Source organism: Columba livia, chromosome 27, assembly GCF_036013475.1.
Source record: "Columba livia isolate bColLiv1 breed racing homer chromosome 27, bColLiv1.pat.W.v2, whole genome shotgun sequence".
NCBI lineage: Eukaryota > Metazoa > Chordata > Aves > Columbiformes > Columbidae > Columba > Columba livia.
The window spans coordinates 3,963,773-3,989,850 of record NC_088628.1 but is presented as its reverse complement, the minus strand read 5'-3'; the positions used below and the strand labels follow the sequence as shown (position 1 = coordinate 3,989,850).

Below are 26,078 nucleotides of genomic sequence, written 5' to 3'. Positions count from 1 at the left end.
GAAATTTGTGACATGAATATCAGCTGAGACACCCGAGCTGATGGTTACTGGAGCAGGAGCCACAGTCAGCGGCACCAGTTAGAGGTGAAGGGAACATCTTGGGAACAAATGGGTGTTTGAGTGCGAAGGCCGCAGGTGTCTCTGAAAGCGTTTGATACTTCCCTTGATAAGCATCTCTGGTTCTGTGAGGTCCCAAGAGAGCAGATCTTGAGCATCATCAAAGAGATTTGATTCTGCAGGTGAAACTTCCAGCCGAGGACGGGCTGAGAAGTGGTGGTTGTGGCAGCACCGAGGCGTTTCTGCGGGCAGCGCGGCCTGAGCACCGCGTTACCTCTGGGCTGTGCAGGTGGGACGCTGAGTTCCTGTGCTGATGGGCAGGGGTTTGTGTGCCGAGAGCTTCGTCTGGCTGATTGCTCACCCTGAAATGTTGTGTCCTTGGGGAGCTGAGCTTTCGGGGTCATTTGAGCCATGTCTGTAGTTATCGCTGCTCCTTATGCAGTTCCTGCTAAATCCAGGGTGCAGAGCAGGGATGGGGTGAGAGCGGGTCCGTGACCTGATAATCGGGACTATGATTGCAAACCTCCTGAGTGGCTCTGGGTGGCCGGGACATGCTGTGCCTGGCATGGATCATCCAGCTTCGCTTTGGCCTTCTGGATTTGCATTGATGCTTCAGGGTTGGCGTTGCTGCTGGTGGCAGCGTCCCTGCCCGCTGTGTGCGGAGCTGGACACCAGGACACGTGTGCTGTGCTCCCTTCTGTGGCCCTGGGCTGGCCAGGCTGACACACCAGCTTCCCTTGGGTGAAGTGTAGGGGAAAGGGACCTGGGGGTCCTGGGGACAGCAGGGTGAGCATGAGCCAGCACTGGGCCCTTGTGGCCAGGAAGCCAATGGTACCTGGGGTGGGTTAGAAGGGGGTGGTCAGTAGGTCAGAGAGGTTCTCCTGCCCCTCTGCTCTGCCCTGGGGAGACCACACCTGGAATATTGTGTCCAGCTGTGGCCCCTCAGTTCCAGCAGGACAGGGAACTGCTGGAGAGAGTCCAGCGCAGCCACCAAGATGCTGGAGGGAGTGGAGCATCTCCCGTGTGAGGAAAGGCTGAGGGAGCTGGGGCTCTGGAGCTGGACAAGAGGAGACTGAGGGGGGACTCATTCCTGGGGATCAAGATGGAAAGGGGGAGTGTCAGGAGGATGGAGCCAGGCTCTTCTGGTGACAACCACTGACAGGACAAGGGGCAATGGGTGCAAACTGGAACACAGGAGGTTCCACTTAAATATGAGAAGAAACTTGTTGGGGTGAGGGTGGCAGAGCCTGGCCCAGGCTGCCCAGGGGGTTGTGGAGTCTCCTTCTGTGCAGACATTCCAACCCGCCTGGACACCTTCCTGTGTAACCTCATCTGGGTGTTCCTGCTCCATGGGGGATTGCACTGGGTGAGCTTTCCAGGGCCCTTCAACCCCTGGGATTCTGGGATTCTGTGAAGTGTTGCCCAGCGACGTGACTTCCAGATTTTACTGACCTAAAACGTCCCTGGCTCCTCCACGCTCCTCGACATGGGTGCTCCATCACACACCGGTGCTTGCTGGGGCCGGGCCAGGTTCTCCGCTGTGGCTGTATCGTTCTGCCTGCTCTGACCCTGATTTCGTTCTCTTTGTCTGCCTCTCTAGTGACGGTCCCATCTGTCGAATCTGTCACGAAGGTGGAAATGGGGAGGGACTGCTTTCCCCGTGTGACTGCACAGGAACACTGGGCACCGTGCACAAGAGCTGCCTGGAAAAATGGTTATCCTCCTCCAACACAAGTTACTGTGAGCTCTGCCACACAGAATTTGTTGTAGAGAGAAGACCGAGGCCTTTGACAGAGGTACCGCTTTCTTCCTTACTGTTTAACAAAAAATGACTGATTTGCCGTGCTGTCCATGTGGTTCTTGCTGTCTCCTCCTCACAGTACCTGAGCACTCACAACAATTTGTTTAGAGAGATCAAGTCTCTTATCAGACCATGTGATGTAGCTGCAAAAACACAGTAGTGATGGCTGGGGCATCTCTGACCTGTGAACCTACCAGCTGTGGGCCTGCGGAAAACATTGCGCTTGTCGACAGACTTTAATGAGTATTGAAACGCAGCGGTCACCACATGACCATCTGATCTATGAAGCTCTCAGAACTGTTATTTTAGTTTTAATCTTATCTCCGTCTTGCATTAGCGCCGCTCTCTTGCATGTGACCTCCTTGTGTTCTGCTCTGAAAGTGCGATGTGGCGATTGCTGATGCTGTTCGTAAAAGACCCGTCTTTCCTTGACCGATACTGGCGTGTGCCTCAGAGCCTCTGGCCTTGCTCCTTTGGGCCTCTGTCCTGTGTTTCCCAGGGGAAGGAGGATGCAGGATACGGCTCAGCTGGTCCTTCTGTTCCTCTTGGCATTGACCGTCAGCCTCCCGGAGCTGGAAGGTACAATCCAGGCTCTGCTTGGTAGGTTGGTTCTGTTTTGTTTGTGTCATTATGGTCTCTTCATTCCCCTGTTTAGCCAGTCTGCTGTGCTCACATTCCAGACTTCCTTTAGCCCCGAATTTCACAGCAGCTGCCTGTAACGAAGCCCTTTGCTTGTGGGGAACCAGGGCAGCTTGGACCAGGCCGTCTTCTGACCTCAAGTGTTCACCTCCAAAGAGGAATAAGTAAATCAGCGAGTCACAGCACAAAAGGCTGTAATGGCTTGTTTTAGATGATGATTTAATCTGTGTAAATACACGTGAGCTGTGTTGGCAGGTGAGCGAGCGATGTTGGTCTGGCTGCCGTTTCGGAGGGTGCTGCAGGGCCAGGTAGGAGGGTGTTGCTGGCACACCTGCGGTCCAGGCTGCACGGTCAGAGCCGGATCCTGCGCAGTCAGAGCTGAGTCCTGCATGCTCAGAGCCAGGTCCTGCCCTGTGCCCACTCAGGTGCCGTTCACTGTCCGTGGCACTGCAGACGGGCTCTTCCCAGCGCCAGCTTGTGCTGGGGTGCACATGTGTGTTCATTACACAACCTGCAACTGCAGAGAGGCATCAGTCTGCAGGTGGGGGTTTACAGTCCGCAATTTCGGGAGCCTCCCAGTCCTGCAGCCCTGAGCAATGAGAGAAGCGGGGAAGTGTCATTTGGAGCCGCCTCTGCACATACTCCACTTTGCACCGTGTCCCTGCAGGGTTTTCATCGCTTGCTGTGTGTGGACTATGGCACAGAGCTCTGGGTTTTGTTTCAAAAGTTGTTTTTTTGGGAAGCCGGAGTTAATTCTTGTACGTAACTGCGACTGCTCTTGTCTGCTCTCTCCTTCCCCTTGCTCTGTCATTTAGATTAAACCAAGTGACAGCTGGAATGCCAAGTTTCTTCTCCCATCTCTGTTTCCATTCCCCTCAATTCTAGAAGTTTTTCTTTCCCTTCCCAGCTCCCTGTGGAAAGGGCACCTGTCCCCTCCTCGTCCCATCTCTGGGTGCCCAGTGAGCCTTGGATGGGAGAAGAGCCCCCAAGCGGGGAAGCATCCAAGCTCCTGTTTGTACAACTGATATTCAGGTTTAATGCTTGTTTAATTTACAACTGACTGTCAGTGACTTGTCAGCCCCAGACAGGAGGAGGCTTTAGATTGCAGTGCTGAACCAAACATGTATTTAACAAAGCGATTTCGAAGAGCATTACGTCAGCGGTTGGTGCTGTCTGAATCTTATCGCTTTTCCCCCAGCTGCTACAACATAGAAAAAGGCTCTTTGACCAAAACCTCTCAAACGGTTGTTTCAGGGGTTGAAAACCAGTGCTTTAAACATTTTGAGGGCGCACTGCAGGCAAGCCCAGAACAGTGAGCTTGGAGGGCTCGTGTGGGCCAACATCTCGAGTGCACGTTTCAAATGTTTTAGCTTAAGAACCAGTAAAGTATTCATGCTCGGAAACAAACATGTGAAGTGCGTTTAGCCATAGTTCACAGATGCTGTAGCACCTCGTAACAAGTACAGGCTTAGAAAACTGTGTGCTTGAATAAAAGCTCCAGGACTGGGTGTATTGGAGGAGTTTCTCCTCTGGTGCTGGTGTCTGTCCCTCGTGGGGACGGTGCGATGGGGTGGCCGTGGATCCTCTGTGCTGTTCGTGCTCCGAGGTGGATGAGTGAGCAGCCTGGGACAATCAAGATTTAATTCCTCTTGAAATCTGTGATGAGCGTCTCTGAACTGGCACCTGTAGGGTGTGGTGACCAACAGCCAGACCCTGAGGGTGATGGGTGGCAGATTTAATGAGCCTCAAAGGCAAGAGAAGTACTGCTGTGTTTCCAGAGAGGAACAGACCCCTCAAGCTGTCAAAGGCTTTGGGGTGTGAGTTACTTGTTACTTGTCGTGTCTATGAGCCCAGTGAAGGGGGCGACGTGTCCTGTTCTGGTGTCCGCTGTGTCTGCCAGGGGAGCAGATCGCGTGAAGTGCCGTTAGTTTGGAGGTCAATAAGCACTCGATGAAAGTCACCATTGATCTGGTGAGTGGCCCCAGCGTGGAGCAGAGCCTGGTGTGCAGCTCGTCATGGTCACGCAGCCCTGGAGCAGCTCCCTTGCCTGCGGCTCTGCGGCAGCAGCTTTTCCCTGGCTCGAGGAGCAGCCTGGAGTCTGGTTTAATTAAAAAGCAGGTAGCAGCCTGCTCTTGCGCTTCCCTGGGACCCCTGCAATGGAGAGCTGTGAGCTCGGTGCCAGCGCAGTCTGGGGCAGACATCCTGGAGTGCAGGTTCTCATTTTCCTGGGGAGCTGTTAGAACGGCTCAGGGTTCCTGTGCTGCTGAACCTGTGCTCATCAGAGGCGGTGACGACGCGTGTGCTTCGCCAGGTGACGTTTGCTTGGGCTATTTGCTCACGTAGAGGCCAACTTAGAGACCTTGGCTGCTCTCAGCAGCGTGTCTGCGTTAGCAGAGCCTCTGCTCTTAGTGCAAAGCCCTCCGGAAAGAGCTGATAACTGCTTTCCCACCACTGGCACATTCCATTAATACCCTCGGACTGCAGGCTCGTGTAATCTCGTCCCCACACCAGATTGGGCCGAAACTCTTCACCGAATACTTTTAGGAAGTGGCGTCTCCAAGTTGTTCGTGTGTTTCTGAGAAGAGGCTGCTTAGTCATTTAAAAATGACACAGTTCCCTCAGCCTTCTTATCTGAGAAATTCTCCGCTCCTTTGTTGCAGGGCGGCGTGGGGGGTTTTGAAACGCTGGGGCAAGTGATGCTCACGTGTGAGAGTGAGTTCAGTAGCTTCTGGTCACCAAGTAACATTGGGAAGTCACAATAGAAATTAGTGGGAATAAATTGGATGGAGACAAGGACTGGGAATGACACAGGAGTGTGTTTTGTGGTGTTGGTGAAAGGGTGTGCGAGGCCACCCAGGTGTCCTCGCTCTCTTCTGCTGTCCTGTGGCCACCATGACACCCGCAGGAGGACGAGGTGACACTGCTGCTGTTTGTCCTTGCGGGAGGACACGAGTCGCTCTTTCTGTTTGCTGTGTCCTGCCTTTGCAGCCTGGGGACACTCGGAGCTGCTGTGGTGGCTGCGGGGGACGCTGATGGGCCATCAGCTGTGGGAAACAGCTGCATCGCTGTCGAGGTTTTGATTGCGGGGTGACATTTATTGTGGCAGATGTATTGTTAGCCCCCTCTCCTCCCTTCCCACTAAGGACAGGTGACTGGAAGGGAAAGGAGAGAAGAGACTTGGAAAAATTAAAAGTGTTTTACTAATGCTACTGATAAAAATAGAGGAAATAATACAAAATATACAAAACCAATCTTGAAAGTCTCAGCAACTGCAGAGCCGGCAGCCGAAGTCCTGGACTGGACTCTGCAGCCAACCGGAGCTGGATTCAGTCCGTCACTGGCCTCAGTTTGCAGGGACGACTCACAAGGTCCTCTCCTAATGTTGCCGTAAGGAAAGAGGGACGAGATCCTCGTGATCTCCCACTTTTATATGAAGTATCACATGAATGGGATGTTATGCTCAGTTGGTCAGTTTTTGGTCATCTGTTTCTCGTTGCCCCTCTCGTGAGATGTTCATCCATCCTCATCAGTGACCTTGCCTACCATTGCTACGTCTACCAAACGATGTATCTGGCTTTCAGGAAAATGCAGCTAATGTGAAAGCTTTAGCTGAGAGGCAAATTCACTAAAAGAGAAACCCCTTTCTAACAAAACCAGGACAATCTGGGAGGAGCGTTGAGGAGAGAGGCCGAGAGCCGACCGGGGGCTGGGGGAGCCGTCCAGGCCGCGCCGAGGGGAAGCAGCGCGATCGAGTCGCAGTGCTTCTGCGGAAGCTGCAGAAAGCTCTTGGAAGTCAGGAAATACCCAACCCAAATCGCCTTAGTTCTTAATTCAGTGCTCTCATTACCGTGTGGTCACTGGCTGCGTTTTCCAGGAGCGGTGATGGGTGCCCACTGGTGGATTCTGTTCATCCCGCTGTGCTGTGGCTCTGTGCTCTTGTATCCTGCTCACAGGCACATTCATTTCCCCGTGGGCTCCTCTGCTGTGTTTCTGGCTGCGATATCTGAGCACTTACAAAGCGTAATTTAATTTTGCAGCTTCCTTTAGGGAGAGAATTTTTTGATAGAATTAGATTTTTGTTTTCTTTAAGCAGCCATTTATTGATGTTGTGGTCTGTTCAATGTAAAAATAGCAACAGTGTTGGTTCCCAGACGTGCCTGATCTCTGAACCGGGACCGGGGGCTGTCTGAGCCACCCGGGTGCAGGGCAGACGCTCCTGCTCTTCAGCCTGCTTTGGTTATTTTTTAACTAAGAAGTTGGTTGAAAGCTGAAAAAAAACCCAAACCAAACACAAAAGGCTTTTGTTAACTGTAGAGCTGTGGGATTGATGGGCTGAGCGTGGTTTTGGGGCACGTTTTGGAGCACAGCAGGTGAGGATGGGGAGTTGATGTGGTCGCAGTGCCGGGAGGGTCTGTAGCCGAGGTGCAGGCACCGGGAAAGGACAGAACAGCTTCTGCTTTGCTTTCTGAAAGGGTCTCCGGCACAGGAGGGTCGTGGGCTGGGGCTCTGGAGTGAGAGTGTGTCCCCAGCAGGAACGAGGTGGCCAAACCTGGGACAGGGATGGTTTTCCAGTCCTTGACTTTCCTACGTCAGTTAGTTTAATGTGCTTCTGTATGTGATCTGAATCTGGGAGATGCCAACCGGCATGGCTGGCGTAGTCAAAACATGCAAAACACGTTCCTGTGTTACCTGGAAGGCTGCAGCAGTATTTAGATGAAATGTTTGAACCCCAAGTTGCAGTGCACACAGCTTTCCTGGAACAGGCAGCGCCTGCTTTGTTCCAATAACGTTAAGCACAGAAAATGCAGAGTTACTGCCCAAGATCCATCTCCATAGAATCACAGAATGTCCTGAGCTGGAAGGACCCACAGGATCACGGAGTCCAACGGCTGTCCCTGCACAGGACACCCCACAGGTCACCCCGTGTGTCTGAGGACGGTGTCCAGTCTCTTCTTGAACACTGTCAGGTTGGGCCGTGACACCTCCCTGGGGAGCCTGTTCAGTGTCCAGCACCTCTGGGGAAGAACCTTTTCCTCATGTCCCACTGACCCTCCCCAGCACATCTCCTGCCGTTCCCTGGGCTCTGTCACTGGAAACATCTGTGTTTTTCCTGTCCAGATCATTGTTCTGACCAGCTCTTTCTCCCAGGCCATGGGTTGTCACACAGTTCCCTGGGCATGGTTGCTTTTATTTGTCTGACCTTTTAACACCTTAAATTCACCTCAGCCAAAGCTTGTTCTTTAGAGTCCTATGGAGAGAAGGAAATGCCTCTTGTGATCAATTAATTCATGCTTCTTTAGACTCCTGGGCTGGATGGGTCAGCTTGTCTGGAGCCTTTTTCTGGTTCTTGGAGAACTGAGGTAAGTGCTGTTACAGGCACCTCATTGTACAAGTCTAAATATCCCCTGTTAGTGTTCTCCCTTCCATGTAAACACCTTTCTTTGGTCTACAGCTAAATCCATCACAAACCTATTGCTCTCCTCACTGAAGATGCTTTGTCCTCTAGGATTTGGGGCAGAAATGGATAGATCGAGACCTTTGGTGCCGTGTTGGATGTGTCGTGTATTTCTAGAAGGTGTTAGCAAGGCTGCGGCTTCGCGTCTGCAGCCACGAGCAGGTTCAGCCCCGCTGGGCACACGGGTCGGTCTGTATTTCATGTACCCGAGCCCACTCCTGCCCCTTTGCCCTATTTGCTTTCCCACCGAAAGTATTTCCACCACTGCCTTGTTTTGTGTGTTTTGCTGTGGCCCACACACTTATTTCCCTTTTCAATTCATTAACCCCTTGTAAAGTGTTTTAGCTTGAACCTGTTGTTAATTTTGTCCCCTCTGAGTGTTTGTGAAGAGAAAGAGCACCTCAGAGACCCCCATTTCAGACCCTCTGCCCATGCTGTGACTCAGTTTCCCATCTCCTTTGGCCAGTTCTGTGCCGAGCAGCCGAGGTCTCTACGTGGAAACGTCGGCAGCTGTTTAATCCCAGGAAATGTCAGCCCGTGGAAAAGAGGAAGGGTGTATTTTTGTCCACACTTCATATAAATCCCGGGGAGAGGAACCTCAGGGTTACAGGACTCGGCTCTGAGAGTGGGTGTGGATTTCTGGTGCTGATGCCAAGGCTCCGGCTTTGCTAAAATTACCAGGATGTCGAAAGCCAACATATCCTGGTGGTAAAAGCTAATGAGTGTTATGCATGACTTGTTCCTGATGCTTCTCTAAGCATTTAATACCTTAGTATATACCTTTTATATACTAAAGCAAAACTCACTCAAAACAGCTGGTCATTCCAAACCAGGAATGGATCGGTCACCACTGGAGTGGTTTAGCCACACTGTTTGGTCCCATGTTTCTGTCTCATGATGGAGCCCCAAGAAAATTCTGCTTCCTTGTCTCTAATGCTAGTGCTTTTCTGCAATATGTGTGTTAACATTCTTTGGTTAGAAATGAGAGCTTTAGCAGTGTCTGTGTGTCCTTATGCCTTCTCAAAACAGCTCTTTCCAAGGGCAGTATGCAGGACACTGCCAGGTTTTTGCTCCTACTGTTGTTCGTTGTCTTTTATTATGCAATTTTGATTAAAAGATGCATATTTGTCACTGTCTGCTAATACTTTCTGTTCACTGAAACTGGATGTTTTACATAGGTCAATGGATTTTTTTTTCGTCTCATGAGGAAAGCACAACTTCCAAACGCGACCGTCGCCCGCAGCAAAGCGTGCTTGAAATTCTCAGATGTTCGCTTGGCTGTTCGGGTCACGCTGGAGGACGGGACACGTCCTGTGGGTCTGCACGGGCAGTCCCTGCTCCTCTCCCCCACCCCCGGCACCGCCGTACCAGTAAAGTGATGTTTGCAGGGAGCAATACGGATATTCTTGTTATTCCTGCTCGTGTTACTAGGCAAAGAAATTTTGCCTCTGGGCGCAGCGATCGCTGCCCCCCCTCCAGTTCAGAGAACTGAGATGTGACACCGGCTCCCCACCCTTCCTCCAGCCTTATCTTCCTCGCTTTCCTCGAACTCCTCTGCCGTACTCACTGCACTGTTCTGTTTCCCGTCTGTGCTCCTGCCCAGCTTGTCTCTCTCCTTTCTCGGTGCCAGACTCCTCTATCGAGGGAAAACCAAATCACTTTTGGCCCCAGCTGAGTGCAGTTCCTTTCTCCCTTTGCATTTGCTCTTCTCCGATCCCAGCCTAGATCCTCTTGGTGTTTCTCTGTGCAGTCCCTGGCCCTGCTCTGTGACCTGGAATGGCCTCTTTGGGGCCAGAACTGGAAATACTCCCTCCCTGCGCTCTTGGCACTTCCCAGCGCTGGTCTCTTCCCTACACGTCCATCTTCGCCGCTTTGTGCAGCCGTCTCTGTGCCCTGAGGATCTCGAGCATCTTGTACCAGTGGGGTTTCTCTGGGGTGCAGCTGCTGCTGGTGCCGTCATCTCATATTTGCAGCATTTCCCGTGGTGACATCAACCACAGAGGCACCTGCTGCTGTGCACAAAGTGTCCTGGTGGCCTGCAGGGCTGCCTGGGTCCGTTCCTCTCCTGTCCCCCATTTCTAGCGCTTCTGCAGCTCTTGGATCAGCCCCGTGCCCAGTGCACCCTCATGGCTGGAGCTGGGCTGGGCGCATGGGGAATGTTCTTGTGCCCCTGCCAGATGAGATTCAGGAACACAAACCTGCTGGAGGTTTGGAGGGGAAGCCGGATGAGCAGCGGCTGCAGTCCCTGGTCTGTTCAGCTGGAGCAGAGCAGCCTGAGGGCAGAGCTCATGGGCTGCAGGTTCCTCAGCAGGAGCAGGAGGGGCAGGCTGAGCTCTGCTCTGTGACAGTGACAGAGCCCAGGGAACGGCAGGAGATGTGCCAGGAGGGGCAGTGGGACATGAGGAAAAGGTTCTTCCCCAGAGGTGCTGGACACTGAACAGGCTCCCCAGGGAGGTGTCACGGCCCAACCTGACAGTGTTCAAGAAGAGACTGGACACCGTCCTCAGACACACGGGGTGACCTGTGGGGTGTCCTGTGCAGGGACAGCCGTTGGAACCAATGATCCTGTGGGTCCTTCCAGCTCAGGACATTGTGATTCTATGATTCAGGTTGTTGGGGTTTGTGGAACATCAATGGCAGGCGGTTGCGCAGTGGGGAAAGGAGGGTGAGGAGGGGCAGCTTTGCTCTGCAGCGTTTAGCTGCCTGCTTGCAGGGTGAGGGGTGTTTCTGGATCTTGGCTCCTTGAACTCTGGGTGCTCTGTTGGAAAACATCCCCCCCAATCTTGGTAATGGAAATGGGACCATCCTGCTGGGGCTGCCCGTGGGGCTCGGTGGCCCGCAAGGAGATTTGGGTGGATGCCCAGAGAAGGGATGTGATAGTTCCTCTTCTGAAGCTGCATTTTTTGCTTCGACACATTCCCTGGGGCAGGGACAGGGCTGATCGTGCTGCTGGGAATGCAGGTCGTGTTTTCCTGCCTGGCTGACACAGCCAGGCCCCCAGTCAACAGCGAATGGAAAATCTACAGGCGCCTGAGCAGCCACAGGGTAACGATTTGGTGGCCAGAAAGGACATGGGATGTTTCGTAGCTTGTCTGGCTTTGCACAGCCAAACACCCCCGTAGTTGCTGTGCCTTGCGTCACACCAGAGCTGTGAAACACATGGGGACGCTGTGACGGGGTCAGAGACTGACAGGTCACGCTGGTCCTGAATGGGGCTCAGCAGAGAGTGGTCGGGTGGGAGACTGAGCATGTGCTGACCGGAGGTGCTGGTGCCACCGGTGCTGGTCCCGCTTGGCGCGGCGCAGCTGCCGGCTGCACGTGAGCGCTGTGTGCGGTGTGGTTCGTGGGACAGGCTGGTAGCTCACAGCCATGTGCGTTTTGCAGCACAGGGTAGGTGGGCTGAAAAAAAATCAATGAAAGCTTATTCCAAAACACCCATTGGAGGACTGGGCAGAGCAGAACCTGGTGAAGAGGAAGAGTGTGAGCAGCAGGTCAGGGAGGTTCATCCTCCCGCTCTGCTCTGCCCTGCTGTGGCCACATCTGCACAACTGGGACCGGTTCTGGGCTCCCCAGTTTAAGAAGGACAAGGAATGACTGGAGGGAGTCCAGCAGAGAGTGACAAAGATGCCGAGGGGTCTGGAGCATCTTAGTGATGAGGAGAGACTGAGAGAGCTGGGGCTGTTGAGCTGGGGAAGAGAAGCTGAGAGGGATCTGATCAATGGATCAGTGTCTCCAGGTGGGTGTCAGAGGATGGACCAGACTCTGTTCAGTGGTGCCCAACGCCAGGGTGAGGGGCAACGGGCACAGACTGAAACACAGGAGGCTCCATGTGAACATGAGCAGAAACTTGTTTGCTGGGAGGTGCCAGAGCCTGGCCCAGGCTGCCCAGAGCGGGTGTGGAGTCTCCTGCTCTGAGACATTCCAACCCCCTGGAGCCACCTGTGTGATCTGCTCTGTGACCCTGCGGGAGCAGGTGGGGCTGGGGATCTGCAGAGATCCTGCAACCCAACCAGCCTGGGATGCTGTGATTTATAACCCCCAGCAGGACTGCACGGTGCTGAGCGCTGCTGGGATTGTCCCTCATTGGTCCCTTCCCCTTGGTCCAAGCAGCAGAACACAGCCCAGCGCCGAGATGTGGAGCAGAAGGTGCTGGGATGGACTGTCTGGAGACTCCTCTGTTGTACCCTGAGCTCTGCTCTTGGCTTCCAGAGGAGCTGATGGTGTCCTGGTGCCTTTTTCTGCACATCCTCCTCCTGCTTTCCATCCCATGAGGCTCACCCTGGTTTCATGGGCACTGCAACACCCACAAATCAGATCCTCATCATCCCATAGCCCTGCCGTGGGTCTGAGAAATGAGCTCCCTTCCTCAGCCCCGCTGATCCCAGTAAAAAGAACATCTGGGAACGCCTCAGGATCGTGCTGGAGGACAGAGAAATGTGGTTGTACCCAGAAAAAGTTCTTGTTGCACAAGCAGCGGTTGTTCCCAGCAGGGCGGGCGGTGAGCAGCTGGTTCTGCCCCTTCCCTTTAGTCTTGCACACAAACAGCATGGAAGCAATCGCTTTGGACTTGGCCTGGAAGAAGACCAAGTTGTGCTTTTGTTGCTTTTCCATGTTTACTTGCTAATTTTCCCTACAAAAATTGTTTAATCTGACCGTCTGCTTCTTGGATCGTTTGCAAGGTTAATTTTAAGTCTCAGATGCACTAATGTGCTGCTGCGCCAGAAACCCTGCGCCCTTAGGGTGCCTTATTGTATCCTTTTGTTACTGTGTCAGTGCCTATTGGCACAATAAATCAACTACTTCAAAATGAAATTAATTTGCTTCCTGCCTCTACATGTTTGGCTCCCATCTTAGTGAGGAAGGAGGAGTTTCAAAGGTCACAAGGAATATAAATAGAATAAGATGCAGTAAAATACCTATCTGCCTTCAGTCCCGGAGATTTTTGTTTTACGAGGGTCAGAAGTGACCCCAGATGCTGTTGGGTAGCGGATGGGGGGTCCTGGGGTTGCTGCCAGAGGGGTGTTGGTCTAGTTGGGTGATTCGGTGTTCAGCAGGGGCTGTGCAGCTGGGACAACTGGGTGTTCGGGTGACGCAGCTGCCGATTTGCTGTTTTAGGAGCAGCTTGACTGCGTCCATGGGTTCCGTCCGCCCTCGCTCCCTCTCGGGGCTGCTCCAGCTGCGTGTGGTCCTTATCTTCCCCACGCAGCTCATCACTAATCTCCTCCGCGGAGCCGCACGAGGGGTGACTTGCAGGTCTGCCCCCTTCTCCCAGCCCCTCCTGTCCAAACCACACGTGGGACTGCTCTCAAGTTTCCTTTTGGCTGTCTGGCTATCGCGTTGTGTTCAGAATGGCTTTAAAAATGCTTCTTGCTTGTCCTCTGTTGCTGGAGGAGCTTTACTCAGTCCTCAGATCTGTTTGTGCTCTTCGGTTCCCATCTTGCTCTCTGGCTTCGCTTGTTCTTGCACTCTTTGGACCTCTCAGATGCTTCAGGTCACATCCCTCAAATATCTTGCCCTCCCAGCTGAAATTCCTGGCCAGGCTCTCACCCGTTGCTGCAGCATCGTCTCCTCCATCCTGGGCCAGCTCCGTGTCCCACCGCGGTGCCTGCAGAGCTGCTCCCGTGGCTCCAGCCACGTTGCTGTCCCTTGCTTGGATTTGCCATCTCCCCCTTCTCTTTCCCATTCGACACCACTTGTGTGCACTCCTCATCCTGCCCTCACCCCTCTGCTCTACGTCCCTGACGTTACATTCTCTCCGTAGTTAAATCTGCACCAATTGTGGGCGCCCTTCCCCGCTCCCTTTCTGGGCCAGTGCTTTCTGCTTGACTTTGTGGGCAGCCGCATCCTCAGGTTACCTGTGCTCTGTTTTGACTGGTGTGGCCTCAATAATTTCCTCCGTACCTGCCACCACCCCTTCTGTACTGCTGTTTAAACTGTGGTTTCTCCTCCAGGGAAGGAGCTTTGTTTGCAGAATCCCCAGATGGGTCCCTTTTTGTGGTGCCACTTGTTCCCAGTCTGGCCACAGGACATGCCCGGCTGCCTTGGGGACATTCCCCTCCCTGTGCCAACTGGGCCTTTTTAATCATTTTCTCCAATTTTTGAGGAAAAAACAATCCTAAATGAGACCAGTCATCCTCATGCAGGAAAGAAGGAAGAATCCGTCAGCTCAAAATATAGAATTCCCAGTAAAAATGTGCTGTAAGAACGCTGGGTATCGGTAGGAACTACAGCCGCTTGCTATTCTAAAAAAGGAAAAACTGAAAATAGCATAATCCCAGGAAAACTAGAACAATTGCTGTTGTCAAAGTCAAGTGTCTAAAACGGACCCATACTGGAAGCAAGTCAGGACTCCTAAAATGGGTGAATGTTTGGAGACGGCCTGTTGAGGGAAACCTGCCCGCAGCGAGCTGGGTTTGGAGCTGTGGGAGGGAAGCGCTTGCAAAGGGTTTACACAGAGCTGGGGCGGAGGCGAGAAAGCAAACCTGAAATTGGGAGGAACACAGAACGGGCTCTGTCCTGGTCCTGGCGGGTCCGACCGTGCTGTGGCCGCTGGATGGTCACCAGCGATGGGAAGGACTTTGGGACGTTGCAGTCAGGATGGGGGAGTTTCCAGCACCTGTGTCCGCGATCGGGCCTCACCCCTTTGTGGTCACTTGTGATCCACTGAGATCTGGGGGAGAGCAGCGGGGGATCTTCCTCTGTGTCCCTCCTCACTTTCTGCTTTCTCTTTGGAGATGGTCCAAGTCTTTCTCTGTGAGAAAGGTGCAGATTCAGGCACTGGTTGTTCTGTAAAAGCAAACGGGTTTATGTTCCTGTCCTCTGCCAGGGCCACCAAACACGGGGATCCCTTGGCAGCTCTCCTGCTTTGTCTGCTCAGGTGCAAAACTTCCTGCTAGTCGCTCTCTTTCCTTTTGCTTCTATTTTGTTTTCTCTCCAGTCTTGGATTCTTAGTTGCTGAAATGACATTCTTTTTTCCTCTCTGTCATCATCTCGGTGAACACACAGGGTGTGTGGGTGTTGTGTTCCACACCGGTGGCCTGGGTTGAGTACCAGTCTTGCTCCAGCCCTGAGGAAACTCAGTATTGAAGCCAGTTCTGTTTAATCTCTTTATCAGTGATCTGGATGGGGGATCGAGTGCACCCTCAGTGAGTTCAGAGGTGACACCAAGCTGGTCACAGTGCTGATCTGCTGGAGGGCAGGAGGCTCTACAGAGGGATCTGGATCGATGGGCTGAGGCCAATTGTCTGAGGTTCAACAAGGCCAAGTGCGCGTCCTGCACTTGGGTCACAACAACCCCATGGTTGCTGCAGGCTGGGGAAGAGCGGCTGGAAAGTGCCTGGAGGAAAAAGACCTGGGGGTGTCAAACATGAGCAGCGTGTGCCCAGGTGGCCAAGAGGCCACCAGCATCCTGGCTGGTACCAGGAACAGTGTGGCCAGCAGGACTGGAGAAGCGATTGTGCCACTGTGCTGGGCACTGGGGAGGCCAGACCTTGAATCCTGGGGTCATTTTGGGTCCCTCATCATAAGAAGGACATTGAGGGACTAGAGAGAGTGAAGAGAAGGGAACGGAGCTGGTGAGGGGCTGGAGCACAAGTGTGATGGAGCGGCTGAGGGACCTGGGGGTTCAGCTGGAGAACAGGAGCTGAGGGGAGACCTTCTGATCTCTGAACTGCCTGAAAGGAGCTTGGAGCCAGGGGGGTCGGGCTCTGCTCCCCAGGAACAAGCGCCAGGAGCAGAGGAAACGGCCTCAAGTTGCACCAGGGGAGGCTGAGGTTGGATCTGGGAACAATTTCTTCCCCAAAGGGCTGTGGGGCATTGGAACAGGCTGCCCAGGGCAGTGCTGGAGTCACCATCCCTGGAGGGGTTCAAAAGGCGTTCAGACGAGGTTCTCAGGGACATGGGGCAGTGCCAGAGTTGGGTTATGGTTGGACTCGATGATCCTGAGGGTCTCTTCCAACCAAAGTGATTCTATGATTCTGTTCTATGATTCTATGAAGCACCAGACCCCTGAGAGTGCTCCCCCTGCAGAGCCGTCCTGTGCAGTCTCTCAGGTGCACCTGGACTTCTCAGATTTGATTTAAGTCAGGAGTGAAACTCTAAAATACCACAGTCCTCCAAAAGGAACCAGAGGGCCGGATTTGGGACAGCTGCCGACCCAATGCTCCAGTTTCCCACAGCCCCTGCGCCAGCTGCAGAGTCCTGGGTGTGTTTCTATTGAAGCTCAATCCAAGACCTGTCAGGTCTTTACTAAGCCAGGCTTTACTGAACCGACGGCTGCTGCCTGCTCCTCGCTACTCCGGTGAAGAGCCCAGGCAGCTCCTGTGTTTCCTACTGCCTTCCCCTGCACATATTCCTCAGTTGTCTCTTCCCTTGCTCTCACTGATTGTTAAAAATATACTTGACACTCTCTAGCTTTGTTTTTGTGGTGGTTTATGTGAGTTAAATGTATACACAAGGTACATACAGACTGCGGAGAGCACGCGAGAGCTTCCCGGCACCGCGGGCCCGTTTTGCCCGTGCTGTGTGCTCTGCGTGCTGCTGGCTGATGTTATTTCTCCCTCCGTTCCTTCCCGCAGTGGCTGAAGGATCCTGGTCCCCGCAATGAGAAGAGGACCCTTTTCTGCGACATGGTGTGTTTCCTGTTCATCACCCCCCTGGCGGCGATCTCGGGCTGGCTGTGCCTGCGCGGAGCCCAGGATCACCTGCAGTTCAACAGCCGGCTGGAGGCCATCGGACTCATAGCACTAACTATAGCACTTTTCACAATCTACGTCCTTTGGACGCTGGTAAGTGTCTGCTGGCGAGGGCCCCGTTTCTATTCAAAAGGGAGACCGAAGTCCTGGATTGTGCTGCGTCCCTGCAGCCAGGGAAGGTTCAGATTGGATCTTGGGATCAATTTATTCATGGAAAGTGTTGTGAAGCACTGGAACACGCTGCCAAGGGCAGCGGTGGAGTCGCAATCCCCGGAGGTGTTTAAAAGATGTATAGATGAGGCTCTTAGGGACATGGTTTAGAGCTAGAGTTACGTTATGGTTGGACTCAGTGATCTTAAGGGTCTCTTCAACCAAAATGATTCTGTTCTATGATTCTGACTCCCATTGGGAGAAAACCTTGGGCTCTTTCTCTTGACCATCCATTTAATTATCTTCAAATGGGAGCTGCTAAAGTTGTTGCTGAGAATGAGAAGCCACTTCTGATCGTCTGCTTTCCAGACCAGCATGGGAGCCGTGTTCCCCGGGGCGTTGTGTACCCGACAGACGTCCCCGAGCGTGCCCGGTGCTGGGACAGGCAGTGGCCCAGCAGTTGTGCCTGCTCCTCTTTTCAAGAAGAAACACAAACTTGGTACCTGGGTCATTTAGGGAAAAAAAAACAACTCTGGAAGATGTTTGACCTGTCAATAATCTTCATTATGTCCCCCCCGACTTTGTGCTGCTCAGTGCTCAGACCGGCTGTTGGTGTTCTTTGTGGCCCACAACTAAACCAGTTCCTACACAATATTTTTCAGATGTCAGCAGCATGGAAGGGTGTGTGCCAGGAGCACTCCAGCCCTGGGAGACCTCTGACTTTTCTCTCATACTGGGCTTTGGGACAGGAGTCTTGGTTCCAGCCGCCCTGGCCCTCGGCTGTGGGGCTGGGGGCACTGGGGATCAGTGGGAACCCGTACTGGGTGTTGAACAGATCCATGCTGGGAGAGATCTTCCTGCAGATGCCTCACTCTGCATCTTTGCACATGCTGAATTAGGCAGCCAGGAGCTTGCAGCTTGGGGCGAGTCCAGAAGAGCCGGAGAGCAAATGTGGATTTGCTGTGTAGCACATCTGTAGAACATCTGGGAGTATCGGGAGTAGCTCCCTGCCCGTCCGCTCCGCAAGCCCATGAGGCTGTCAGACCAGGGACCTCCCTCTGTTTCCCACTCAGTTCTTTCAGGTTCTGTTGCCAAGAGGGACCCGTGTCCTGGTGCATCCAGCACAGCACGGCCAGCCGGGCAGGAGGGGACCGTCCCGCTCTGCTCTGCGCTGGGGCGGCCTCACCTGCAGCATTCACTGTGTGCAGGGCTGGGGACACGGGAGAAAAGGAGATAAAGCTGCTGGAGAGTGTCCAGAGGAGGAACACGAAGCTGCTGAAGGTTTGGAGGGGAAGCCGGATGAGCAGTGGCTGCAGTCCCTGGTTTGTTCAGCTGGAGCAGAGCAGCCTGAGGGCAGAGCTCATGGGCTGCAGGTTCCTCAGCAGGAGCAGGAGGGGCAGGCTGAGCTCTGCTCTGTGACAGTGACAGACCCAGGGAACGGCAGGAGATGTGCCAGGAGGGGCAGTGGGACATGAGGAAAAGGTTCTTCCCCAGAGGTGCTGGACACTGAACAGGCTCCCCAGGGAGGTGTCACGGCCCAACCTGACAGTGTTCAAGAAGAGACTGGACACCGTCCTCAGACACATGGGGTGACCTGTGGGGTGTCCTGTGCAGGGACAGCCGTTGGACTCCATGATCCTGGTGGGTCCTTCCAGCTCAGGGCATTCTGTGTTACTAAGTGGATTTCTTGGTCTGGATTTTCATTTTGGCTTTTCTATTCAAATCCCTGTGTGCGCTCATGTCCTCTCTTTACCCTTTTCCCGCTGCTTGCTGGGAAGCACCATTTTGGAAAGGGAAGGAGAGCGCTTGCTGGAGGAGAAAGAGTGGGACCCCCAAAAGCTGGCAGTTCAGAAACACCACAGCCCATTTCTCTGCCATCTCATACTCCAGTTTCTCGGAGCAGCAGCGTTCCCTGGGGTTTTAGGACATTCTTTGCACAGACTCGGGTGCCAGGGGGGTGAGTTGGTGCTGCGGCTTTATTCAAGCTTTGCACCATGAGCTCCTGTTCTCTGAAGACCGCAAGATGTATTCGCTTCTTATCAGCCAACAACCTTATTCCCACAATTGTCCCTGTGCAAAAGGAAAAAGGGGGGTGCACAGATCAATAAGCCGGATCACCTCGATGCCGCGGCACAGCTCCATTTCTCGTAGCACATGTCTGAGACCCAGCCAAAAGTAACAGGAATACCGGCCTTTCCTTGTCTGATGTACTTCTGGTACTTCCCACTTGCCAGCCAAATGTTTCCTGTACTTTTAGAAAGTACGAAAGCTTGGTTTTGATGGTTGGCTGGCTGGACTTAATATTTCATTGTCTTCCTCACAATTTCTAGGAAAATAAATAGGAGGGAAATACGTGCTGGTTTCATTCCTTCCTCAAGAAGTTCTAGAAAAGTTTAATTTCAGAGCTAAGGAATCGTCAAGAGCTGTGAGAAAGTCTGTAGCAGTGATAATGGTTGCACAAGGACACAGTGAGAAGCCCAGCCCGGGGGGAGACACAGCTCAGAGCTCAGCCTTGCAGGGCTAACTTGGGTCCCCTCCGCTTTGCGTGCTCTCCTGTCCCCTTTGGGTGGACACCCCTCCCAGGCCACAGCGTTGTCACAAGAAATGGGTCCAACCCATGTCACAGAATCCCAGAATGTCAGGACCTTCCTGTGTTCCAGTTTGCACCCATTGCCCCTTGTCCTGTCACTGGTTGTCACCAGAAGAGCCTGGCTCCATCCTCCTGACACTCCCCCTTTCCATCTTGATCCCCAGGAATGAGTCCCCCCTCAGTGTCCTCTTGTCCAGCTCCAGAGCCCCAGCTCCCTCAGCCTTTCCTCACACGGGAGATGCTCCACTCCCTCCAGCATCTTGGTGGCTGCGCTGGACTCTCTGCAGCAGTTCCCTGTCCTGCTGGAACTGAGGGGCCACAGCTGGACACAATATTCCAGGTGTGGTCTCCCCAGGGCAGAGCAGAGGGGCAGGAGAACCTCTCTGACCTACTGACCACCCCCTTCTAACCCACTCCAGGTCCCATTGGCTTCCTGGCCACAAGGGCCCAGTGCTGGCTCATGGTCACCCTGCTGTCCCCAGGACCCCCAGGTCCCTTTCCCCTATGCTGCACTCTAATAGGTCATTCTCCAATTTATAATGGAAGCTGGTTGTCACAGCCCAAGCAAAGGAGGCTCTTGCAAAGGGTGAAGATCCACCAGGATCTGGGAGGTGGGGGGAGGCTGGTTGGGTCCAGGTCCTGCCAGATCCCCTCGTGTGGCCCAGACAAGGCGCTCGATGAAGGGCTGAGTTGTGGTTCCTCCTCAACACATCTTACCAGCCTGGTACCCAACCCAGCTGGGAAACTCTGTCCTGGTGCTGCCCAGAATCTCAGAATGTGAGGGGTTGGAAGTGACCTGGAAAGCTCATCCAGTGCAATCCCCCCATGGAGCAGGAACACCCAGATGAGGCTACAAGCCCCTGTGCCGCACTCAGCCCAGCTTTACCAGGAATTAATAGATTCCTCATCAAAGGCTTGGGATGTGGAGTGCCCCGGGCTGGTTCGGGGTCGGTGCTGCCTCCCTTGGGGTGCTGGTGGGTTCGGAGGGTGGGGGGTGGCCCTGGCGCCACTGCTGGGGTCCGGTAACCAGACCCATGCGTTATCTCCCGCCAGGTTTCGTTCCGCTACCACTGCCAGCTGTACTCGGAGTGGCGAAGGACCAACCAAAAAGTCCGCTTGATGATCCCCGCCTCGCGGAACCCTCACCCCGTGCCCCACTCCCTGCTCTCTGCCAAGCTGATGAAGAAGACGGCGGATGAAACCACCGTGTGAGCCGGGGGCAGCTCCGGGGGGCAGCTCCGGGGGCTGGCGGGAGCAGAGGGGTCAGGGTCCCCACGCAGGGGCCGCGGAGGCACCGGGAGCATCATCCCACCCGTGGGACCTTGCGGTCAGCACGTACTTTATACTGCGGCCAACAGAGAGATAATCAACGTCTGCCGTGCGGAACGGCCCGAAAGAGCCCGATGGCAGAATGTGCCAGTCTGCAGAGACGCTTTCCTATAACTAAGTACCATATGTGGAAAATATCTCCCTCTATATATATATATATATCTCTATATAATATTATTTTTTAATGGCCATGCATATTGTGTTCCAGTCCTTTTGTGTTGATGTTCTAAGCTTCAGTATAGAAGCTGGCAGCCTGATCTCATTCAGAGGTTAAATCTATGCCTTTTCTCCAAATGAGCATATAAAGAACACTTTTCATTGACCGTTCCTTCTCCTTTGCACTAAGTTGGTTTTGATAATACTGCAGCAGCCTTTCCCGTTACTCTTTGGTCTCTTTCGTGGTGTTTCTGTCCTTTCTAGAAAGTTGTGTGTTTTTAATAATTATTATAATCCCAGAAGGAGTAAAATGACATAATACTGAATGGAGACATTTTGTATTGTAAAGTACTGTAATTTTGAGAATTTCCAAATCAGTTTCAAACTGAGAAGATCTTTTCCTGTGCAGACATGATCTCACAGAATGCTTTCCTTGCAGATCCTGGCTCATCCCCAGGGCTCGGCTGCACTCAGCTCTTGGTGTGTCTGGCACAGGTAGATGGAGGATCTGAGGGTGGGAGGTGATGGCTCCAGCTACCTAACCCCACCATTGCCTTTTGCTTTTGAAAGATGCAGAAAGGAGCTTTCCTGACCCCAAAAGGTGAGAGCCGGAGTCTGTTTGCTCGCGTCCTTTCCCCATTGTGAGGCTGGGCCTCTCATGGTCTCGGTGACGCACGTGCCGGATGGGACAGGCTGTGTTCCGCAGGTGCTCTGCGCTGTCTCCACGGGCTTTATTTGCACATTCCTCAGCGGCAGCCAGAGCTGCTGTGATGTGGTTCATCCTCACAAGCGCTGCCTCTTACGTGTCCTCTAGTAAAACACCCCAAGTTCCCTGGTTGCCAGAGAACAGGCTCTGGGTCCCTCTCCTGCAGGGCCAGCGTTCCTCCTCCTCCTTCATCCACCTGTGTTCCCAGCTAACGCACCCCTGTTTTGGGGTGCCCACTCTGCCAAGTCTTTAGCACGTAGCGGAGCGTCTCTCTCTGAGTTTGTCTTCAGTCCTTGCTTCCCCGCTGCCTCCCGAACCGCCAGATGATGCCGGTGTGTGGGCAGTGAGGACACGGTGCTGGCACTGCCGTGCGCGGTGCTCCAGGTATGCACAGTGCTCCAGGTATGCACAGTGCTCCAGGTGCGCGCGGTGCTCCAGGTGCGTGCGGTGCTCCAGGTGCGCGCGGTGCTCCAGGTGCACGCGGTGGTCCAGGTGCGCGCGGTGGTCCAGGTGTGTGCGGTGGTCCAGGTGTGCGCGGTGCTCCAGTTGTGCGCGGTGCTCCAGTTGTGCGCGGTGCTCTGTGTGCGCAGTGCTCCAGGTGTGCACAGTGCTCCAGTTGTGCGCGGTGCTCTGTGTGCGCAGTGCTCCAGGTGTGCGCAGTGCTCCAGTTGTGCGCGGTGCTCCAGTTGTGCGCAGTGCTCTGTGTGCGCGGTGCTCCAGTTGTGCGCGGTGCTGTGTGCGCGGTGCTCCAGTTGTGCGCGGTGCTCCAGTTGTGCGCGGTGCTCTGTGCGCGGTGCTCCAGGTGTGCGCAGTGCTCCAGTTGTGCGCGGTGCTCTGTGTGCGCGGTGCTCCAGGTGTGCGCGGTGCTCTGTGTGCGCGGTGCTCCAGTTGTGCGCGGTGCTCCAGGTGTGTGCGATGCTCCTTGTGCACGGCTGCTCGTCCCCAGCTCGGCTCTTCCCCCCGCCCTGCAGATGGGACGGGCTCCAAGGTGCCCGTGTCCTTGCAGTGGTGGTCACACTCTGTCCCTCTGCTCCTTTGCATCAGTGTGATGCCCTGCTAGACTGAGACCTGTCATTGCTTGAATTCAAAGCACCATGTGCTGTTCTGCCTTCTCTCCAGCTGCAGAGCAGGATGGTTTTCCTTACGTGTCCGCTGTTCCCTGGCGCTGGGGTCGGTGTTGGCACGAGCAGCAGTGCCGTCTCTCCCGGTATCCTTCGCCCCAGCCTGGAGCCTGGGCTGCGCCTGCTCTGTCCCGGGTTCTTGTGCAGCTCGGTGATGTCCCGGCCTCTCCCTGCCCGTCTCTGGGCTGCTCCGAGCTGCTCTGTTCTGAGCACGAGGGTCTCATTTAATGACGGGGTGAATGTTTCCTGCCACGGCCAGACGGTGCGTCTCTGCTCCCCTCTCTCAATGGGCCTCCCTGCCCGGCTCTCCCCTTCTGCCACATTCCCATGGGCACCTTCCCTTTCCCCGTCGCACAGGGATGGCGCAGCCCCCGCTGCTCCTGGAGGTTTGTAGCGCAGAGACCTCTTTGTGGTCCCTGCACAGCAGCAGGATCCTCCTTCCCGTGGTGCAGGGAGCTCCCCAGGCGCTGCCCCCCTGCTCTGTGCCTTGTCCTGGGTCCCTTTCCTCCAGCAAACCCCGTGTCACCAGGACATTCCCAGTGAAGAAAAACTTGGGGCTTTAGTTTAACCTTCCCAGCCCTGGCTGCCTCCCAGCAGCTCAGATTTGCGACGCGTCTGGTTCTGTTGGGTGACGCAGGATTTGCACCCCCACACCACATGCCCCTAGTACAGACTTAACAGAGCCAGTGTTTCAGTTCAGAAACCCACTGTTGATCCGAATATGCAACTGTGAAAGCCAGAAATCCCTGGTTGGGGCGGCTGGGGCCCGGCCCTGTGCTGCTGCGCGGCCGCGGCTTCGCTCTCAGCTTCCTCGTCCTAATCGTAGTTGCCAATAAATTGGAGTTGTGGCATGTACCCCTGCATAACCCAATAGCGACTCTTTGGGTCTTCTCCTCCTTCCTGAGGAGATGTTCAGCTCATGGATGTGGGAAATCAGTGTCTGACCCGCCACATTCCAGTGTCATGGGGGGAAACGGGCTGTGCAATTATGTAAATAAAAGTGAAACGAACTTTGGGCTGTTGTGTTGTTGCTGGAGGAGCGGGGAGGGTCTGGATTGCCCAGGCTGACCCGACAGTGAGTCCCTTGTGCTGCCTCCCCGGGGTGCTGGGGCAGCTTTCCTGGCCTCCCCAGAAGAGCTGCCAGAACGTCTCATACTTGAGCCAAAGCCGGACAAAACCCAGGGCTTTCTGTCATTTCTGGGCAGGTTTTCGTTGTCCACACACTGAAACCTCCCTGGGGTGGGCCAAGCGAGGAGGTGACGTTTGGGAGCCCTTTTGGTTGGTGTGGAGCTGCATGGAGTGACCCCCGGTGAACTGGATCTTCATGGAAAGGGTTGTGAAGCACTGGAACAGGCTGCCCGGGGCGGTGGTGGAGTCGCCATCCCCAGAGGGGTTTAAAAGACGTATAGATGAGGTTCTTAGGGATATGGGTTAGTGCCAGATTTAGGTTATGGTTGGGCTGGGGAGGCTGCTCCACGCGCAGCGTCAGGATGGGGTGCAGGGTGCTGTGGGGCTGGACCCTGCCCAGGGCTGTGTCTGGCACCCCAAGGAGGGACCCAGGCAGCCATCGCTCCCTCTTCCAAGGTGGGACGAGGAGCCCCAGCTCCTCCCGCAGTGCCAGCCCTGGCCATGGGGTGGCCGTTAAACCCGGATTGCAAAGCCTGGTTAGAAAGGCTGCGCCACGTTTAAAGAGGGGGTTGGAAATGATTCAGCTGCGTATTAAAAGTGCCACTCAAGACATTGCGAAAACAATGTTTGGGCCTGTTTCCAAGGCCCCGGACAAGGCCTTAGCCTTGGGCGAGACCTTGGGCGAGACCTATGTTTCCTGGACAAGCCGGAAAAGCTGGCAGATCAAGAGGGTTTGGGGCTTGTTTATACTGTAAGAAAGAAGTTTTAAAAGAGAGGGAGAACCATGTTCCTGGGGAGAAGGCTCATCCCAATCCTTTAAAATAAAACAGGCTGCAACCCAGCAATGTGCCCAGGATGAGGAGAAGCAGCAGCAGCCAGAGCAGTGTAAAACAGCCCAGAAAAAGAGACACATTTGAACAGGCTGCAGCCTTTTCCTGGGAACAGGGAGGATCGTGTAGGTCTGATCAACACCCTGTGCTGCCGGGACAGGCCCCATGGTGGTGACACGGAACCATGGGCTTCGTATCCAGCCACCGACCCAGGACACACCGGTCACCAGCCCTTTGCTTGGTCACAGCTGTGATGTGTCCACGTGGGCTCTGGGTACGGGACGGGGCCCTGGCTCAGGGTGTCCCCTGAAACGGGTCCCTCAGAGGAGCCGCGTGGGTCCGGCCTCGCTGTTCAAGCGCCACAGCGCTCCTGGAGATTCCCTGCCTGCAGTGACACCGGAGCACGGAGACACCTCTTGCACCGCAAGAGCCTGAATGGAAACTCGTGTGAGTCTTCATGGTGCAATCCTACATGAAATTCATATTTCTCACCAAAAAGCTGCAATTATGCAGTCCAGCTGTAAAAGAGTTGATTTTTTAAAATAATTGGGGTGGGGGGGGTCACAGCAGAATGGAACCCATTAAACCTTTTATCATCTTCCAAAACACCAGATTCCAGTTGGAGGAGCCAGGGCACCGATATGTTGAGACACCCGGCTTTGCTCCGCTCTCCCGTGACTCGGCTGCCGTTCAGAAAGCCATTTCTCCTCCCGGCTGAGGTGGGTGTTTCCTGGGGGGTGTTTCCCATGACAAGGGGGGTGCTCTGGGCTCCAAAGGGGCCCCTCGTGTCTCAGAACTGGTTTGGTGACCCTGCAGGACCTGGGGACCCTCGCGCAGCTCTGTCACCTCCTCGGCCCTTCTCCAGAGATGGGAGCGGCAGACCCCCTGGCTAGAATGGCATGAAAAGAACAGACTAAGCTACGCGTGTTTTCAGCAGCTGAGATTCACTCTCAGATTCCAGGGACCACAGCAATGAGGAATTGCAATTATTTTGCCCAGGGCAAATGAGAAGAAGAAGGTTTCCCATCTTATTCCAAGCCAGTATCAAACTAAGAGATAATCTTTATATTTCAGAATCATGTGTACTTCTCAGTTTCTTGTCTTAAATGGAGAAGGACAACAGGTGCGAGAGGAAAATAATACCTCTGAAAGAGGGCACAGCCTGCAGCTGCAGTGTTACCCACCGCCTCCGTGTCCTACAGGGAGAGACTCGAAATGCCCGGGGCTGCTCAATTCTGGGGCACTTCTGCCCTGGACCCGCTTGGGGAAAGGGAAGGGAAGGGAAGGGAAGGGAAGGGAAGGGAAGGGAAGGGAAGGGAAGGGAAGGGAAGGGAAGGGAAGGGAAGGGAAGGGAAGGGAAGGGAAGGGAAGGGAAGGGAAGGGAAAGGGGGAAGGGAAAGGGGGAAGGGAAAGGGGGAAGGGA

The 26,078-nt window shown here is 54.3% G+C and overlaps 1 protein-coding gene across 8 annotated transcripts in view; it reads left to right on the top strand.

Annotated features, from left to right (window-relative positions):
* Positions 1-23,707, top strand: part of MARCHF2 (membrane associated ring-CH-type finger 2) — a 43,365-nt gene extending 19,658 nt beyond the window's left edge. For 3 of the 8 annotated variants that reach the window (XM_065042359.1, XM_065042360.1, XM_021280644.2), the window contains 3 exons: positions 1,658-1,853; positions 16,529-16,738; positions 20,439-23,707. In XM_065042359.1, coding sequence (XP_064898431.1) covers positions 1,658-1,853; positions 16,529-16,738; positions 20,439-20,597 — 565 coding nt within the window. In that variant the 3' untranslated portion in view covers positions 20,598-23,707. The remainder of the gene's footprint in view (positions 1-1,657; positions 1,854-16,528; positions 16,739-20,438) is intronic. The other 5 variants (XR_010468259.1, XR_010468258.1, XR_010468261.1 and 2 more) reach the window with 5 other exon arrangements.
* The last annotated feature ends 2,371 nt before the right edge of the window (positions 23,708-26,078 follow it).